This window comes from Falco punctatus (genome assembly GCF_963210335.1).
Source record: "Falco punctatus genome assembly, contig: scaffold_23, whole genome shotgun sequence".
Classification (NCBI taxonomy): domain Eukaryota; kingdom Metazoa; phylum Chordata; class Aves; order Falconiformes; family Falconidae; genus Falco; species Falco punctatus.
This window is the reverse complement of record NW_027660078.1, coordinates 2283417-2302944: the sequence shown is the minus strand read 5'-3', so window position 1 is coordinate 2302944 and position 19528 is coordinate 2283417. Positions and strand designations below refer to the sequence as shown.

The 19528-nt window shown below is 42.9% G+C and overlaps 2 protein-coding genes across 2 annotated transcripts in view; both read left to right on the top strand.

Moving 5' to 3' along the window:
- LOC308058047 (uncharacterized protein) overlaps positions 1-19528 on the top strand; it is a 52630-nt gene that overhangs the window by 7730 nt on the left and 25372 nt on the right. The window lies entirely within an intron of this gene.
- LOC308058034 (ankyrin repeat domain-containing protein 26-like) lies at positions 1369-18044 on the top strand. The gene is made up of 13 exons (XM_080412045.1): positions 1369-2203; positions 3043-3192; positions 4175-4208; positions 4440-4578; positions 6518-6731; positions 8864-9047; positions 9503-9649; positions 10843-11796; positions 12483-12595; positions 13012-13153; positions 15024-15305; positions 16006-16241; positions 17000-18044. Exons 1-13 carry the CDS (start codon positions 2073-2075, stop codon positions 17322-17324), a joined length of 3051 nt encoding a protein of 1016 aa, XP_080268171.1. The 5' UTR covers positions 1369-2072; the 3' UTR covers positions 17325-18044.

Sequence of the window (19528 nt, the reverse complement as noted above, 5' to 3'; positions counted from 1 at the left end):
GAAACCGCTGTCTCTGAGTCCTTCTCTTGTTAAGAAGATGGTGTGCAGTGAACCTTTCATTTAGTGTCCCTTGATTTTTGTAGTGAAAATGGCTTTCAAAATGCCTTATTTCTATTATAGGATGAGTTTGCAACAGAAATTGCATAGATTAACTGTAGTAATTTTTCTTGATAATCTTTCTGTCTGTACCTGTTTACTTAAGGATAAATATATTTGAGAAACTATCAACTTGATAGAAAAAACAGCACATGAAAATCACACTGATAAGGCAGAAATTTTCACATCAGAAATTTCACAGCAGAAAATGAGGAATTGCACGGTGCTGACAAGCAGTTCTAAGTCCAAAACCTTGGAAAGAAAGAGATGCAAGAATGTGGGTTGAAAATGAGAAGAGGGAATTGAAAACAAGTTTTAAAAACGTTACAGCAGAACTAAAGCAGCTGCTTGGTGAAATTAATGAAAGTGGGAAAACTCCTTCCCTTGTGGAAGAAATGTCAGAAGATGGCTTCAGTGCTGAGCTGAAGAGTTCTCATGCTGTTTCATCTCATGCAACAGAATCGAGTAACAGCTTAGAAAGTAAAGGTGAATTTGGAGACATTAAACTTACGCTAGGTGGAAAAGTACCCAAAATGGAAACTGTAATCCGAGTCTTGGTGTCCTTCCTGATCAAGATAACTGAAATGCAAACATGGAAGATACCTGGAGTACAGATGAAGAAGATTGCACAAATAATATGGATGATACAAAGGTGCCTCTAGCAAATGGAAGTAGTAGAAACGTAGTGGGAGGTCCTGAATACTCCCCGAGATACAGCTTAAAACCCAGTCTTTTGGATGACATTTCTGATATTATTCCTACAATAAGACAGTTTCTCCACGTGGTGAAAATGCACTTTTTGTAACAGAGAGGGAACTTGGAAAAGACTCTGGATTTAGTGATGACTTTCCCAGGGACTGCTTTATCGACAAAATAGGAGAAGCAGAAATGGAAAGTCTTTTTGCAAATGCTCAGCAATCATACGTCATGCTGAAAAGGAATCTTGATGAAGAACTAAACCAAGATACGGGAAGATTTAAGGGTAAGGTAGGAATGCTGCAAATAGTATTCCTGGCTTTGGAGAAAGAGAAGGTACAGCTGCCAGAAGAGGTAGTTCACCTGCTACTCTTTATTCTTTAATCTCGCTCTGGATCAACGGTCCTGTTCACTTTAGCTGTTCATCATTAAAGGAGGATGCTTCCTACAAATTGGGGTTTGTTCTAATGGAAATGTTACTTGTGAACAAAGAGAGCAGTGGAGAGTTGTCTTTTTCCTCATTTTTGGAAAACGGAATGCATTATTGCTCCACTTTAACAGCAGGTGGCACTGGGTTCCAGTGCAAGTAGTTATCACTACATTGCCTTAAGAAGAAATCCATAGAACTCCATCGGTTCTGATTCTGAATCAAAGAATGAAAATAGCTTCTGAACAGGGTCTTGACTAATAATTCATGTGCTGTGATATCTGCGTGGTGTGTCTTCATTGCCTTTCACTAAAATTCCTCTTTCCTGTGAAACCATTTGTGTTTGTGGGTTTGGGATCTTTTTTTTTTCTTTTCTCCCCTTGTTCAGGGAGCAGGAGCCCAGCGCAGTTCCACTTGATATTCTTTTCTGGTGGTGTTACAACTGACATTGTGCAGTCCTCCTAACTCTTTGTCCATCAGTAATGCTTTCACTTCATTGTTGTTCTCATGTTTTAAGAGACACTATTGTTTTCTTTCTAAGGGCTGTCTTCTTGTTATCTTTAATCATGAGTGAATTCAAAGCACTTTCAATGACATGATACGCTTTGTAGTGTAATTTTGTGAAAAGGCTTCTCTAATGTTATATTATTTCAGGGGTAAACCCTGAATTAATCAATCTTGGATGTGGTGTTTCTGTCTTTTAGAACTACTAAGAAATACATGAAGCTTAACTTTCTTTTTATAGGTTGAGAAGGAAAAAAGCAAACGAAGAATTTCAAAAGTGCAGGCGGTGGCGAAACAGGAATGTCTTGGTAAATTAAATATACCATCAGACAACATCACTAATCGGCAAATGAAACAAAAGATTACTGTAAGGAAGAATGACTGTTTGAAAATGGAGAATGAAAACACTATAGAAGAAAAAGACAAAAAGAATTTTTCATCTGGGGAGAGCTCAAAATTGATTGAAATGCCAATGAAATGGTAAGCTAAGGAAATGATCTCTAGTTCTTATTTGTAGTACTATGTAAGTGTCTTAGGTTTTCTAATACTGTGGTAGGTGAAGTAGTTTCCTCAGTGGTGAAAGCCATAGTGAGTAGTCCACTGCTTCTCCAAAAGTGAAGAAAATGTCTTTTTAGAAAACACAACGCTCACGATATTCAAATCTATTGCCTGCTCTAAAAAAAGAAAAGGAAATAAAAAATAAACCCCCCACCCAAATTCCTGTGATTTCCTTGTCAATACTGAGGCAAAATGCATCTTCAAAACCAGAACTGAAGACTGGAAAAAGCAGTTATTTTTGTAGGAAATGGCCACCTAGAAAAGAAAAGTAGGAACCTGGGGTTTGCTACTACTCCCTTTTCTAGGTGATTTTAGTGATCTCCGTGCAGTTGGTGTTTTCCTTTTCATTAAGTTAATATGCCCTTTGTCGGGAGAGGGGAAAAGATGACATTACCAAACGAATCTCAAAAGTCTAAAGAAGGCACACGTATTTTTATGTAAACCTAAAGCAGGAGTTTTTTCCTGTCTGTCCTTCAAAGGAATCTCTGCTCTAGATGCTTTCTGTAACATGGATATTATAGGTATTCCAGCTTAACCTGGCTCTAGCTCAGATTCCACGTGTCCCCCTCACTCCTAGGGGCAGGTTTTTTAAGTACTTGGGTATCTTCCACGATCTTTGCAGTCAAGTCTGTGTTTTTATAGTAGATATTTTTTGTCTCAGTCGTTTCTGGACATCATCTTATGTCTGTTTCACAGAAATATTTTTTGTAAGCCTACTCACTTGGTGATTTACTTTTTTTTCCCCTTTCTGTTTAATGCAGTAAAATTGCCCTGAATGCCAAAGTTGCAAAGAAAAGTAGAAGGCAGCCTTCAAAGCAGAAGGCTCATCAGCAGATGAGCTCTTCCAGTGGCAATCATGGTCAAGTACAGGATGATAGCACTTCCAGTGAAACATCTGAGGATGAAGGAAGGTATGCATAAAAGGAACGTTGAAAACAAAACTTACTTAATGATGTAAATTGGCCTAAGAGCTAGAGGCAAGTTTGGGGTTTTGTTGTGTGTTGAGGCTTTTTGTAAACCTGATGCATATGAAGATTCTTGTTCTTTCTTGTGACCACACTACCTGGTGCACTTTGTGTTGACAAACACTTTGCTGTTGTTTAGAGTGCTTTGAGCATGCTGGCCAAGTTAATGATAAGGTCACTGTGCACAAATTCTGATTAATTACATGAGTGTGTGCACAGGCATAGAAGTATTTTATGTGTTTAAAAAGGGCGAGGAGAGACTTACAGAAAAGCGACATCACTCTTTCACTGCAGGTATCTCAGGATTTTTTGCCCTGCTCCCCGCTCCACCTTTTCTCTTGCAGCTGTGTACCCTCCTGACTTCTTGCCCACCCTGAACTTACTTGTGCGGGTTGTGGCAAAGTGAGAAAAAGAAGTTGTTGACACTGTTCAGCCCTAGCTAAAAATCTGGTGTGTTATCAACACTGTTTTGGTCAGAAATCTAACACACAGCCCTGTGTGGGCTGCTGTGAAGAAAATAAACTGCATCCCAGCCAGACCCAGGACACCAGAGAATCCAAAATTACAGTTCTTTGACCTGTAGGAGAAGGATTCTCGGTACTGAAGAGAGCTAAACCCCTGGTATTAAACAGGGAATGCACGTAAGCGTATAGCTACATGTCTGTAGCTGTAAGATTTCTGTCACTTTGCGTGAAGTTTAGGGAACAGTTATTTCAACTATTTGCTTAATATCTTGCGGAAAAATTAGCCTTCCAGTAGACATTAATAGCACACAATAATTGTTTCAGTCTTGAACTATATCTAGCGAAGTTACTATACCAGATTTTAGTTTAATTCACTTCTGAAATGAGGTTTTCAAACGAACTTCAGGTATTATTCATACTGCAATGTAAGCATTCCAGTACTGAAATATATTTCTGTTTTCTAGACCTGCAGCAACAACTGGGAGTGAAAAGAACAAGGTACTGTAAAACGAAGTTCTTGATAAACAGTTTCTATCAACTTTTAATCACTTAGATGGGAGCAGTGTTTATGTAGTGATCAACCAGATGTACAAATTGCTGCTGGTATGCAGCTTTATTGTATTTGAGACAAATCTGTGGGCTGTGAAGGAGAGAATGAATCATTCATGCATTTGTAATGGTCTGTAATACTAGAAAGTGGAATTACAGAAAGTACTGTATTTTTTGTAGGTCAGCATCCCAGTGGAAGTAACTGATGACCCTGGTTTAACTCGCTCATCTGACCCAACTTCAGAGGATGTGGAATTACGAACTTCAACCTACAAGGAGGCTATGCTGCTGTTAGAACAGCTTCGTGTGGATCATACCGGTATGTTTTCAAGTCACCGTCTTCAGCTGTTACAAGTTCCCCTTAAAACATGGTTTCTTTGTATGCACTCCTAAGTATTGTTTTTTTGATATAGTATCTCTTTATGATTAGAGATCCCCCTCAAAAGCTGTGAAACTGTCACCTGACCTGAGATGTTGCCTGTATTATCAGCCAAGTGCCTTACATTATCATTGGTTCTCTGTCTAGTCAGAGCTGGAGAAGCAGTTTCTTGCAAAGTACAGTTCAGCTCCTTCTAATGCGGTCATCAAAAGTCAGCAAGAGCTTTTTCTTCTTTATATCCCCCTGATGTGGTTTAAGCCCAGCCACACCTAAACACCTAAGCACCACACAGCCACTCACTTGTTCCACCCCAGTGGGGTGGGGGAGAGCATCGGAAAGGGAAAAGTGAGAAAACTCATGGGTCGGCATGAAAACAGTTCAATAGCAAAAACCACGCACGCAAGCAAAGCAAAGCAAGGAATTCATCCAGCACGTCCCATGGGCAGGCGGGTGTTCAGCCATCTCCAGGACAGCAGGGCTCCGTCACGCATAACAAATACTTGGGAAGACAAAGTGCCATCACTCTGGATGTCCCTCCCTTCCTTCGTCCTCCCCCAGCTTTATATGCTGAGCATGATGCCGCGTGGCATGGCACATCCCTTGGGTCAGCTGGGGTCAGCTGTCCCAGCTGTGTCCCGGCCCGGCTCCTTGCGTACCCCCAGCCTGCTGGCTGGTGGGGTGGGGTGAGGAGCAGAAAAGGCCTTGGCTCTGTGTGAGCGCTGCTGGGCCATAAGGAACACATCCCCGTGCTACCAACCCTGTTTGCGGCACAGCTGTAAAACTTGGCCCCGTACCAGCGACTGTGAAGAAAATTAACACTATCCCAGCCACAGCCAGCACACCCCTCAACAGCTAATGACAAGGAGTACAGCAAAATAATGGCTTTGCTTAAAAATAATAAGTACATATATATAACAAATTTCAACTGTCATAAGATGCTTGCATATATGCACACGGCATTATATAAACATAAGCATCACTTACTAGGGCTCTTAAACTATGCTAAAATTTCATCAGGCAAGTGTTAACCTTGGCCGAAGGCCAAACTCCCCGCCCAGTGCTGCCACTGCCCCTCCTTGACAAAACGGGGTGAAAAAGCTTGTGGGTCAGTGTGAAGGCAGGGCTGTCACTTCCCAGTGACTGTCACTGGCAAAACAGACTCCACCGATTAAAATACATTTGGATAGTGAGAAACAAAGACCCCAAACCTGAGAAGGACACGTCGGCACCCCCCCTGCTCAAGCTCTGCTGCGCTCCTTCCCTGCCACCTCCCCAGGCAGCACGGGGAGGCTGCGGTCTGCAGTCGGGACGTAGCAGTTTCTCTCTGCTGCTCCTTCCTCGTCCCTTTTCCCTGCTCCAGTGTGAGTCCTCCCCCAGGCTGCAGTCCTTTGGGGAAAATCTCCTCCAGCCTGGGCCCTCCATGGGTCGCAGGTCCTTCGGGAAGGATCCGCCTGCTCTGGCACGGGGTCCTGCGCAGCACTGCGCTGTGGGTATCTGCTCCAGCATGGTTCTCTCAGGGGCTGCAGGGGAATCTCTGCTCTGGCACCTGGAGCAGCACCTCTCCCTCCTCCTTCGCTGACCTGGGTGTTCGTTTGCGGGGCTGGTTTTCACATGCTTTTCCCCTTCTCTGCCCGTGTGGTGGTTTCGCCCTTTCCTACATTTGTTTTTCCTGAGGAGCTGCCAGCACGGCTGAGAGGCTCAGCTGTGCCCTGCGGTGGGTCCATCGAAACCGTCCATGTCCAGCACGGGACGACCCCTGGCTCCTTCTCACAGGGACCTTCCCGCTACCGAGACCTGCCACCTGCACCTAATGCAGCAAAGCATTGAACAGCATTGGGCAGTATTTGTGCAGCTTTGTGTCTTTTCTGTCTCAAAACAGGTTCTGCTACTTTGTTGAAACTGCGAAACATACTTCTTGTATATGAACAGAGAATAGAACGTGGGACAAATCGGTATACAGCTCTCTCACTCGAAGTAAGGGAATTGGGAGATGAAAAGAGGGAGTCACGGTTCAGAGCGGAGAAGACTCAAGATTTGAAATCTGTATTGGCTCACCAAGAAGCAGAATGGAAAAGGGATATCCAAAGCCTTAAGTATGTAAATTGTGGTCTGATAATGTATTATCTTGTCAGTGGTTTTGTTCCGAAAGACACTGATGGTGCAGGCAACAGGATGAGAAGTTTCCAGTCTTTTGGGTTTGGGTTTTTTGAATCCCGTGGGCCAGTTATGCTATGAGGTACATAATGTGAGAGGAGAAAAACGTCCGGATATCAGCTCCATGTACAATGTTCTGGATGTTGTTCTAACTTTGTTTGCTAGCAAGAGAAGAGAGCAAGAGAGTGTGTATGGGGAAATCAGATTTATAAGAGAGATTTGAGAGATGGTTGGGTGGTGGGTTTTTTTTTTCATTTTGTCCTTGCGGCTTCAGTGGGCCTATAATACTAGGATTTCTGGTAACTCCACCCAGTGCAAGTCAAACCAGAGCTTAGAGCATTTGTTTGCTTACCTGTTTGTTTGTTGGAAAGGTCAAGTTTGGGATTGCCCCTTTCCCCACACTCCTGAGCTAGACCCGGAGGCGTGAGGTTTCTCATCGCTGTTGACATCACGTCAGACAGGGGTGGCCAGCAGGCACCGTAGGCAGTTCAGCAAGGACAACTGCAGAGCCCTGGCCTGGGAGGGGAGATCTCCTTGTGGTGATCCCCGGTGGGACGGCGTGGCTGGGGAGTGGCCCAGGCAGAGAGCGAGCTCAGCAGGAGCCACCGTGAGCTGGCAGCTGGGGTGGCCCGCAGCGGCCTGGGCTGTATGGAGGGCAGCAGTGCCAGGGCACTGGGGGCAGTGAGTGCCCACCCCTCCGCAGGGCTTGCTGAGCTGTGTCTCGAGCCCGGGGCCCGGTGTTTGGCCGCCCAGCCCAGGAGATCTTGCCCAGTCCGTGTGAGGTCGGCAGGGAGATGCCGGGCTGGCCCGGGGGCAGGAGCACCAGCCCTGTGAGGGGAGGCTGCGGGAGCTGGGCCTGGGGGAGTTGGGCCTCCCAGCGCGGGGGAGGGGGGTACGAGGAAGACGAGGCCGGTCCCAGCTTGGCCTGGGTTTGACTTCAGCAGGTGTTCAAAATCCTCAAACATCTGTCAAGTATAAAGAAGTAGTATTTTCATTCTAAGTGAATTCTCCAAGCAGCGTTAAATTTATACTTTCAAAAGTTACACTTTTTGCGAAACTACACTAGAAACTACATGTAAAGCTTTCTCCTTGCAATATACGCCATTCAAATACAAATGTTTCTGTCAGTCTTTCAAGTAATTTTAGTGGTGGTTGATTCTTGTCTTGCAGAATTTCTAAAGCAGGCTTTCAATTGGCAGTTCTTCCCTTACGTTGACACTTGATTTTTTTTTTCTTGTTCACTGTTGTGAATATATGGGAAAAAATAGTCAAAATAATGATCAAACACAAAGCAGCTTTCTTGTTTGGGTACCATGGGCACACCATGGACCGTTTTTTACCATGTCAGTGCTCATTGCTGATTGTTTCAGTTGGTAAAGAAGCTGACCTTCCATAAGGCTTTCCTTGTAAGTCAGCTTCAAAATGAAATTGCTGTAGTTTCTCCCAGAGGTAGATCCACTGAGGTTTTAAACCTGGTTTTAATCGTATTCAGCTTAAACCCCATGCATTTCTGAATCTGGTTTTGAACACTGACATCCTTCTCGAGTAAACAGAAACTGCTTGTTCTGTCTGTGGGCAGCCTTACAGAAGGCTTGCTGAAAAATTGTTGCCATAGATAAGTGGCGTGCTGATTCACCAGTATTACTTCTGGTCACTGAATCCGTAATATGTAGGCTCAGTATACTAAGAAAATGTATATTAACCATAGTAAAAGTTTATGATGCTTTGATCCGATGAGACTACAAACTCCTTTTTCAACATAATGGCTTTAATATGAAGAGGATTTATTTTTTTATGACAGAAGTGTACACACTAGTGTGCATTTCCCTGTGTAACCTTACAAAAAACTGGTAAATCAATCAATGGTTTATTTCCGTATTTTGTACAACTGATACCGTGGACAATGGAATGAAGTTAGAATTCTTTAAAAAGTTGAGAAGTACAGTAAAAATATGGAATCTGGAAACATTTAAGTTTTTTTATGGTTTGAGTTGTCTCTGCAAGTTCATCATGTGGAACATCTACTTTTGTATCAGTGCTTTTGTTTCTCAAATACTCTGTTACATCCCAGGTGTTCTTTGAAACAAGAAGAAGCAAAGAGACTCAGAGTAGAAGTGCTCTGTGAGAAAATGAGAGAAAAACTGCAAATGAAAGAAGATCAATATTGTAAAGAAAGGGAGGAGAAACAGAAACTTGAGTTACACTCAAGGAATTTAGAAATGGAGATAAGAACACTGAGAAAGCTCTTGAAACAGGTATATTAAATAATGAATTAAACACTTTCTTTTCTGCTTCTTTTCACTTGTATTCCAGTATGCCTAGAGAAGGAGGTGCTTTGTTCATGGAAGAGGCATTGGATAACTATTGCCAAATTTTGAGGGCAGTAGAGAACAGTTGGTTCACAATTGGTCTGTTGTTGTTTTGTTTTGTTGGGCTTTTTTGGCTTTGCAGTTTATTAATCCTTTTTTTCTTTTTCAGAATTTAGGTTTCATTTGTATTTCAGGCAAAGCCTGACTTTTTTCGAAATTACTACAAAACATCCTGTATTTCTTCTTCTTAAATTTTCAGAAGAAAATTAAAATTTATTCTTTATAGGTGGATTATCATAGCTGTGGGGAATCAAAAATCTTTTCAGGTATTCTGGGGAGAGTGGGAAGATGTATTGCTAGCTCTGATTTTTCTCGAGATGCAAGCAGTTGTATTACTGTAGGTTGAAGAGGAACGTGATGAAACACAGACACAGCGCTCTCAGGAAAAGAGGGCCAGAGCCCTTCAAGAAGGAATTTTGAACAACCACCTTGGGAGACAAATGGAACTAGAAGAAGAGACAAGAAGATCTATAGGAAAAAATTCAGAGGTAAGCAGATATTTTTTTTCGAATAATTCAGATTTCACCATATTTGTTTTAAAGTCATAACAAATCTTATATAACTTCCCGTGTTTCTTGATGGTTTATTTACTGTTTACCGGTGTAACTTAACTGTGTAAATACCTTTCCTGTTTTCTCTTACGTCTTTAAAAGTTCTGGAAAGCAGCATCACTCCTGTATGTACCTGAATTACTTGTGCAAGTCGGAAACTAATAGAACACACTATTTACCCCGTTTCTTAACCTATCTGTTATTTGTCATTTCACAGACATTTTATTATCACTTTTTAGGGTTTCTAGCAATGAGACACCTAGCTACCTATGTCAAGGTTGACCAGGAAGAAAGTTGTTTGACAGTGTTTGTGTTTCCATTACTTCTTTTTTTTTTTTTTTTTTTTTTAGTTATTCCTTTATTGAACTTACTTACTTCAAGTATGCCTTTCTTTTCCACCTCCACATACTGAAATTTTATGATCGAATATCAACAATGAATTCAACTCTCTGTAGGAGTTAGAGTAACTGGAGGAGAAAAAGCAACCATAAACACTGTATTCAAAAAGATCTTGAAAAGAGTTTACTGAATTTCCTGAGAATGTGCAGTGCTTTGAAGCCTTGTTTGTTCTTGGCTGTGCTGCCCAATAAATGTAGGATGAGTGTGTTTAAGTCGAAAAAAGTTAAACATATAATAAAGAGGGAATATACAGGACTATTGCATTCTGGGGGTGATTGAGTTTCATAGCTAACTTCCAGTAACACAAAAGGATAAGTGTTCAGAAGACATTTGAGAAGGAAAATACCCTTTCTAGCCTTGTTTTTACCAGATCTGTAGCACAACTAATTCAACCTTAAAGGCAATATTATAAAGGCATGCACATACAAGAAAGCACTGTCATTTTAAAAGCTTTACACTTGAGATGTTTTAAATAATTTTATTATTTGGTTGTAGGTTTAAGGGGGTATTGTGTATTTGGGATGTTCATTTAGGTTTTAAGGATATGTTGCACTTCCGTTGTGTACGTACATTGTACATGTGCGTGGGTTCACAGAGTAGCTTATTGCCTGAAACTTCATCCTTGAAGTCATGCTTCAGTATTAGAAATGTTAAAATGCAGTTTATTGCTGAAGTTTTTTTTGTAGATTCATTTCCCAATTGGCTCTTTATTCATGTTCCCTGTCATTCAGGAATCCAACACTGAGAGAGAAAAGGATCTGTTGTACAAGAATCAGTTACTACAAGATGAGATTGCTGTGCTAAGGCTAGAAATCAATCAAGTAAGACTTAGGCACCAGGAGGAAGAAGGAAAATCTTTAGAGGAAAATAAGACCTTGAAAGAAAAAAATGAAGCTCTCAAAAAGGAACTTAAACTGAACAAGGAAGCATTAACACAAACGGTTCTTCAGTACAATGCACAGCTGGACTTACTAAAGACAGAATCTGCAGTGCTGACTTCCAGACTTGAGCAGACAAACGAAAGCAAAGACAGACTAGAGACAGAAATCAAATCATTTCATTCCCGCCTGAATGCTGCTGTTCAAGAACTTGAACGTCATCGGTCATCAGAAAAGGATGCTGAACAAAGATTTCACAGAGAACGTGATGAATGGCATCGCTTGCAAGACAAGCTCCATCATGACCTCTCCGACACACAAGAAGCCAACAAGAGCTTGTCTCAGCAGCTGTGTAAAGCTGAAAGCAAAGCTAATAGGCTAGAAAATGAGCTTCACCAGTTGGAGCAAACCCTCAGAGAAAAAACTTTGCTTGTAGAAATGACACAAAAAGAATTAAGTCAAGCCCAGCGTCAGGCAAAGGAATGTGATCGTGCTCAACAACTTGAGAAAGATCCAGTAAGCGAACTTGTAATAAAACAGGAGTCCTTGCAGGAGCGATTGGCCCAGCTCCAGAGTGAAAACCCTTTACTGCGTCAGCAGCTGGAAGATACACAGAGCAAGAGGATCATGAAAGAAGAAGTAGTGAATGATGTGCAGGACCGGTTTAATGATACTCTGAACAAACTCAGAGCTGATAGGGAAAAGCAAATTTATCTCATAGAAGAGCAAAACAAGGATTTAAATGCCAAGTGTACTGATTTAAGGGAACAAGTCTTCGAATACGAGACTGACAAAGTAGAAAGAGAGGTAAAGGATATGCTTAGAAAGAACAATTCAAAGTTTGTCCATTCTTGAAATTATTTTGTTTCTACAGTGTACCTGGTATGTTATGTGCATGGGACCAAAGAATACTGATTTGTTCTGGTTTGTTATGTTTCTCTCGGAATTGCGGAAGGTTTTGGCAAACGGGATGTTAGTCCTCAGATCTAAGCAGAGAGCAGAAAAAAGGTATCCAAGTCTAAGCTTTGATCAAGAAAGGTGATTCTTCTTACTTAGTTCATAAAATGTTGAAGAACTCCAAAAGATCAGATTCCTCCACAAGCCCCTGCCTGCTGGTTGGTGGAAGATCCCATGAAAGCTTTAGATGGGTCAGTGTTGGCCCATGAAGTGCATTCCTACGTAATCCCTACTGTGAGCAGAGGCACTGCCAAAAGTGTTCTCCAGCATCTTTTCCACCTTTTTGTCTAGAAGAGGATGGCCTTTGCTTCAGCGAGGGCATCTGTTTCTGTAGTTACGTATTGGTCTGTTTGATGTGAAACCTGAAGGGATGGAATATCCTCAGGAATTCCGTCCCGTGGCATTCTGTGGAACGTGGCTACCGGATAGAGACGTCCGGCAGCTTCTCTGTGGAGAGCGCCAGATGCACAGACGGTACGTAGGTATTTTTCCTGTGCTCTGTGTGTGTGATACATCTTTCTTTTCTCTTTTGAAAGTGCGAGAGTGAAAGAAAGGAGGTGAAGAAGCTGGTAGAGTTGAAACACGCAGTTGAACTACGTCTGGACCAAGAAATGAAAAGAAACCTCGATCTGCAGAAAGACTGTAAGAGGTACGGCTTTTTAGCGTGGTGAAGAGGTATCCCTGCGTAGAAGTCATGTTTTATTGAACTGTAATGTAAAAAATAGGTGTACCTAACTGTGAGCAGATGCCAGCCTCGTGTTAGTTCTTGCAAGGTACTTCTGTACACCAGCCCCTAGTTTTCAATAGCTGCCAAAACAACTGCAGATGCAGGTTGCCCTGCAGTTCTCCGGGCAAAAAGGGAGTCTTTCATTCCTCTTTTCAGGTGAAATCTGGACTCTCCAAGCGTATGTGGCACAGGAATACTGGTTTTTCCTGGTAATTCCTGGTGTGTCAAGCATGTTAAAGATGAAGCAAGCTGTGTCTGTGCTGTTTACATGAGAGTATGTGAAAAAGTCCAGTTTTGTTTCTTTGCTTCATTGTTTTTGTGCCTAATTTGCTGTGCAGGTTGAAGAGGCTGCTGAGCAGAGCTACGAAGGAACTAAGGGTGTATGAGGCGAGAGGGGGACTGTCCCAGCTGAATTTGCAGGGAGAAGTGAAGAACGGGTATTCTGAAATGGTCAATGAAGCTGACAGATTAAGAGCAAAGGTGAGCTTTGCTTTGTTTGGGTTATTTTGGTGGTGGTGGTTTTTCTTTTGGAACCTCTGTTCTTTCTTCGTACTTCTTTTCATGTTGTTGACTTTGACTTTTGTTTTCTTGGCTGTATTTCTGAAATTATTTGGCTGGTTTTTGATGTTCCTTCTATGGTCACAGTAGTAGGCGACTGTAATACTGATGTAGCTCTTAGGGGTAAAGATGGAAGTGTTACGTACACAGCAGTATCTGCGAGGGCGCATCAGGGGTAGGCTGTCCTGCAGAGGAAGGGCAAAGCAAGAGCCACAGCAAGGCTGGCAGGGTCTGTGACCACACAGGCCAGGGATCAGCCCCACAGGCCCTCACCAAGAAGAGCAGAAGAGTTCTGGGGACAGTTCTGGGGACAGTAAGCAGAGTCCTCCAAGAGTGCAGATCACCAGGCCGGTCCATAGGGATGGGCAGGTCTGCAGTCCTACTGGGACGTCACGTCCATGGGTGAGGGCCAGGGCTGAGAGCAGTGAAGGCCCAGCACAGGCCTGGCTGCAGCTTGAGGCCGTGGCAGCATCGTCGGGCTCCGACGGATGCATTCCCTCTCGGAAGAGAGGGGAGTAACGCCACCGTCACTCGGAACAACTCTGTGCAGTTGGCCTTGCCCAAGGTCACCCCCTGAAGCCTGTCTCAGGCACGAGTTGAGCAGGAGGCAGGTGGGGGTTTGCTTTTCGGAATGGTGTCTTTGCTTCGCAGGGCACGATGCAGTGTGAGGTGATGCAGAAAAAATGAATGCAGTAACTTATTGCTTACTAGTAGCTGACTCAGTCCGTCTTTCCTGGTCTTGGAGACCCAGAAACGCTTTTGAGGTTGCTCTGGCTGTTTGGTAGCATGGAACCTTTTATCTGCTTCTCCGCTCATTTGTTGCTAAAGTAGCTGTGTTTCAAAGTTATGCTCCTTTTTAGAAGATACTATTGTAGAATGAGTCAACTGCCTTGAGAGTGGCTCATTTTTAGTTCACAGGTTAGCAGCATATTTGTGTTCCTGTTGGAAGAGTTATTTTGAATGACAGGGAATGGAATTACGTTTCAGCAATTTTAAATAAGTGTAAAGTTTCTACGTATTTTAGAGACTTTCAAGTGTTGACTCTGCTGGTTTCCCCCACTTTTTTAAAACCAAAAGATGATGGGATATCATGTTTTATGGTTAATAGGTATAGACGATGGATGTTTCTGGAGGGGGAAAGAAGGGGATAGAAGCTGTAGTTGACCATTGGGACCTATGGGAAGTCTGATATTTCCTGGAAATCTTTTGAAAACAAACCGTAGCTTTGACCTAAAGAGACTGTCTTCTGCCACCACTGCTGCAAAAGCGGTGTTCTGAACCACTATTTCCAGATCTATTAGCGTAATGGAAGGAAAGGGTATCCGTTTCTTGTCTTGTCAGTTCTGTGACGAAGCTTTGACCGTGTGACAGCATGTGACAGTTCCTCTGAAGCATGATACATGGGGCTTTTTTCTGATGAAACCAGAATGTGGCTGTGATGTAACTGGGTATGGGTGTGTTTGATTTCCTATGATCGTATGAACATCTCGCAGAAGAATAGCCCTAGTGCTTTTCAGCCTAGCCCTGCGGGTGTAATGCCGCTGGTTTGGTACCTCTTGGTCTGTGACCCACTGCAGAACTGAGGAAGGATGGGAACCTGAGGAGTGCTGTCAGAAATGATGTGAAAGCTGTTCTTGTTTTAAAAGAAGAGCCTGGTTTCGCTTTTGTTTTAACACTGAATCAGCAGATGATAAATACAGTGTTGATGGCCAACTCCTTTACCAATTTTCACAGATTTGACTAATTTTAGATCCCTCTGAGTTCCCTGTTTTTTCCCCTTTCCTGTCTACAGGTTGATGAACTTTCCCAGCAGCTGGAGATAGAGTCTAAAAAAGGCATGCAGCTAGAAGCAGAAAATCATGATTTGCGAGAGGAGTTGTCCACCATGCGTGGGAGCCATGAAAAACTGGAAAAGAGCAAAAGCCAGCTGAAAGAAGAGGTGGCTAATCTCAAACACCATATGGAGACTAACACGGTGGATCGCAGCCAAATAGAACAATACAAAAGAGAGGTGGAAGAACGAGCTGCACAAGAAATAAGGCAAAAACTGCAAGAAGTCAATCTGTTTTTGCAGGTAAGTTAATTTCTTATGTGTGTCTGTTATAGACTTCTGTTTTGGTTGTCATTTTTAGGGGTGGTGGTGGTGCCTGATTCCATGTGTTACGCTGTACTTCTGTTTTTCCTGAAGGGCAGTGGGAGAAGGGAATATGGTTGGGCAAGATGCTTTCATGTGCGTGCAGTGTGCCTGCAGGCCCTGAATCAAAAACTTGCCCGAGGTAGGTTTTCATTTTGCAGTTCTTGGAGGGGTATCACTGCCCACTGGTCTTGTTCTCATTGTTTAGGTCTTGTTGTCATTGTTTATCCTTGAATGGGTATTGCAACTTAAGAGTTGTCACAGCCAGCCATACACATCTTCCGTAGTCATTGCACAAGGGGCAACGCTCAGAAAAGAAGTCACCAAAGCTGCAGGGTGGGGGCTGGGGGTGCGGCATCTCCATGATTTCTTTGAGGAATGCTATGCCCTGTCCTACAGAGATAGTGTTCCTTCATCAGTAGCTTTGATGAGTAATAGTGCTAAGATGGGGGTTCTTTCTGAATGAAAAGAATCATTTGGTGTGGTAGTTCCAGGGTTGTGCCCTGGTCGCTGATGGCAGTGAGGAGGCACAGTTGCCTCGCTGAATAGAGCTGGGCCCTTGAAACTGGGCACACGCAATTGACTGGCGAGGAGAGTTCTCTTTTTCTTTGCGGTGGTTGAAAGTGTGTATCTACTTCAGATGCAGGCAGCCTCCCAGGACAGATTAGAACAAATCAGAGCCAGTCGTCATGCTTTGCTGACAAACCAGCTAGAACACAGAATTGGAGACCTCGAACGTGAATTGGACAGGATAAAAAATACCCAACGAGACAGTATTTTTCAAAAAGAATCCGCACAGGCAGAAGCGGAAAAGTACAAAGACCTGTACCTGGAGGAAGTTAAAAATGGAAGATGCCTAGCAAAAAAACTGGAAAGGTAAGTCCCTGCTCTTTTGGGGTGATAATAAGATACTACTTTTTCCTCAAGCAGTTTTCTTCATTAAATACCTTTTCTACATCTGGTCAGCATTATGCATAAGATAGCATATTTGTGATGAAAGTACCTTAAGGGTCCCCCCTGTTCTTTGGAACTATCTTCATTTCTCTTCAGTGTTCCAGCAGTAACAGCACCGATCATGGGCGTTAATAGGATATTTTTGAAGTTGAGTTTGTTTTACCAGGCAGCCTTTTTGCCAGTCTCTAATCTCCTCTTCTTACTCTAAGTATGGCAGAAAAGATAATGTCATGTCCTTTACTGCTTGAATAAGGATAGGCCCTTCAGAGAACGGCATTTGATGCTATGAAGAAGAACAACAAAAATCTTTTGGCTTCCATTTTAGTCGCATGTCATAGGTTTCAGCTTTCTTTGGGAAAGGAAGGGTAGCCCAGAGTTCTTATGCAGGTGATGTACCTTTCAGGAAGAGCTATGTAAACACACGGTGTGCACAGACTGCTTTGAGGCCTTAATGCTGAGAAGCCCAAAGTATTGGTTAACTCTTGCTGCTTCTTGCAGGTAGAGTGACTACTTAGAAATAGGCTCTCCAAAAAAAACCCAGATCCAGTTATGGAGATTTTTTTGGACTCTCTTAATCCCTTCCACTTTCAGAAGTCAGATAATAATCAAAGACCTGGAGGGTAACTTTGCGGAAGTCTTATTACCAAAGATAATTCTTTGTATGCTTCTGAATGTTTCAGAGCTAATGAGAGACTAGCAGAAGCCAACAATAAGCTCCTTCAGGAGTGCCATAGAAGCAAACCTTTAACTGCAAGCAGCGCTGTCAGTGGTCCAGTTCTGTATTCAACTGAACTGGGACATATTAGCAACAGTCCGGCACTGAATAGAAGTCTAAATCTAGCAGGAAGCTTCCTAACCCCGACCGTGAATACGTTACCATCAAGAAACAGAGTTGAAGCCTATGTGGCTAAGGTAAGCGTTTTTAAATACTGTTCTCAACTAGTGTTGAAGAGTATCTGTAAGCAAGGTTGTGCTTTTCAGTCTAAAGTTAGAATCCATTTCTAGTTCCAAACCATATGCTCTGATATGCTAAACCAAATTGCTCATCAAAACAGTACACAACTAGGTGGTAGAAACGAAGACTTTTGGTCATCAGGGTTATACAAATTTCCAGAAGTGCTCAAAGACCAAAAAATACTGAGATCTAAATGACAGACTGCGTAACAACATTCTTTTGCAAGAGAAACTGTGATGAAGAATACTGTGGCATAGGAAGCTGCCAGAGAAGCTCTTCAGTAAAATTTAGTGCTGATGCCCCATCCCTGGCAGTGCTCAAGGCCAGGCTGGGTGGCGCTTGGAGCAACCCGGTCTAGTGGAAGGTGTCCCTGCCCATGGCAGGGGGGTTGGAACTGGATGATCTTTAAGGTCCCTTCCAACCCAAGCCATTCTGTGGATGACCTTTTTTAAAACAGTGAACTTTATGATGAGTGCAAAATCCCATCAGACATCTTTCTTTGAGACACCTTTTCCTCCTTCACTGATGTTCATGCTAGCAGTTTCTTCACCGGAACTTGTTTTAGTACAATACCAACAAAGGGATGCTTCAAAACTAGGATGGTATGAACAGGACACGTAACTTCTCACTTGAGTGCGGGACGTATGCTGTGCATAGGAGGCATTTGATTTTGTGGGTCCTGCTATGTGGTGTTATATGTAACTGCTCCTCAGGAAGTCTACAGAGCTTTCTAATTTGGTAAAAAGCTGCAACCTCTGCATACCTCTGGTCAAAGTATGCCCTGTAATTAGCAGTCAGCATGATAGCACATCCCTCACAGACGTAATATCACGTAAATGTGATATCATGAGAGTTGGAAACCAGATGTCAGTCGTTGTAATCCGTTTCCCACCTAGCATAGGACTGAGGCATGGGCAAGCTTGCCTGTTCAGTCGGTGTCTGTCCCTCGCATATTCTGTTGTTGAATGAATGTGAGAAGCATTCGCTCACTTTTAAGTCTATCTCGGTTCGGTGGTCCCACCTACACTGGAAAGAATCCATTTAAATAACGTGTCTGCATACTGTGCCTGGCTTAAGAAAAAGAAAAAAACAAACCAAACAACAAAACAAAAATGGACAAAGCGGTGTGTAGGTAGTGCGTAGCAGCGGCAGTTAAGAGATGAACTTTTCTGTATCGTTGCGAATGTGTTTTTTGTGTCAGAGGGGTGGACGTAACGCTGCATAAAGAACGTGGGAGGCAATTAGTACTGTACCACCTGCAGGGAATATTCTGCACGCAAGCAGCAGAAAGGAGGCGAAATTCAGGGATCCACTACAAAACTGAAGTAAGGAGAAAGCCAGGACAAGGGAACAAGAGGGACAGGGAGCAGGGAGCACGTGAGGGCAGGGGAAAAAGAGAGAGAGATGGGAGCGAGATGTTACAAGAAGAAAAAGGCAAAGGAGGAAACCATCCCCCTTCTAGGAAAAAAGCTGTCCTAGTTTAAAAGAAAAGGGTTTAACAGTTGTGGTTTCTTTTTTTGAAGAAGAAACAGGAAAAAAAGAATAACCTCCCTGTTACTAAATCCAGCTGCACATCTCTTTATGACGTTTCTTCCTGTAATCACCAGTTAGGGAACAACTGAGACTAATTGTAGTGGCACTGCCTGTAGCCTCAAGTCACCTGACGTTCAGTGTATTCAGGGAAGTCTTAAAACCTGGTCTTCTCTGGAGTCCTTCAGAAGAAAGGAACTGAGTTCTCAGAGGTGCAGTAGTTGCTGGAGGACTAGGTGAGTATTTCACTTAGAACTGCGGGCTTAATTGTTCTCAGTCGGGTGCAGTGTGTCATGTGCATAACATGCATCTGAGAAAAGAGGATTGAATTGGAACGTAAGACTTTGAAGTCAGGAAGTAACAAAAGGGAAAAACTGCATGTATCCCTCTGCATACAATAATGGGTGGCAAATCTCAATCAGTTTCCAAATGCAAAATCACCAGATGCACAGTCTGTGCTGTCATTTCCGCAGGAGTCCCGTGCCATTCAGGAGGCAAGTTGGAGCATGAGGGAAGAAATCAGAGATTATAGTTTTAGTCTGTTTTGAAATGCTTTGCTGGTTGTGCTGCCTGGTATTCTGTCTGTTCAGCAGACTGTTTCAAAACAGAAGAATTTCTCTGACACAGCCCTTTCTTCACTTCACTGTTTACTTCAGTTATGCCTCAGTTTTGTTTTCCCACTAACCTGGTTCCCTTCTACAGAATTTGCCTTGCCTTTAAATTC

Coding starts and splice junctions, on each gene's coding strand:
- LOC308058034 (XM_080412045.1), top strand. CDS start 2,073: ATGAAACAAAAGATTACTGTAAGGAAGAATGACTGTTTGAAAATGGAG. Junction 2,204..3,042: donor ATTGAAATGCCAATGAAATG/GTAAGCTAAGGA, acceptor TGTTTAATGCAG/TAAAATTGCCCTGAATGCCA. Junction 15,306..16,005: donor AAGTCAATCTGTTTTTGCAG/GTAAGTTAATTT, acceptor TATCTACTTCAG/ATGCAGGCAGCCTCCCAGGA.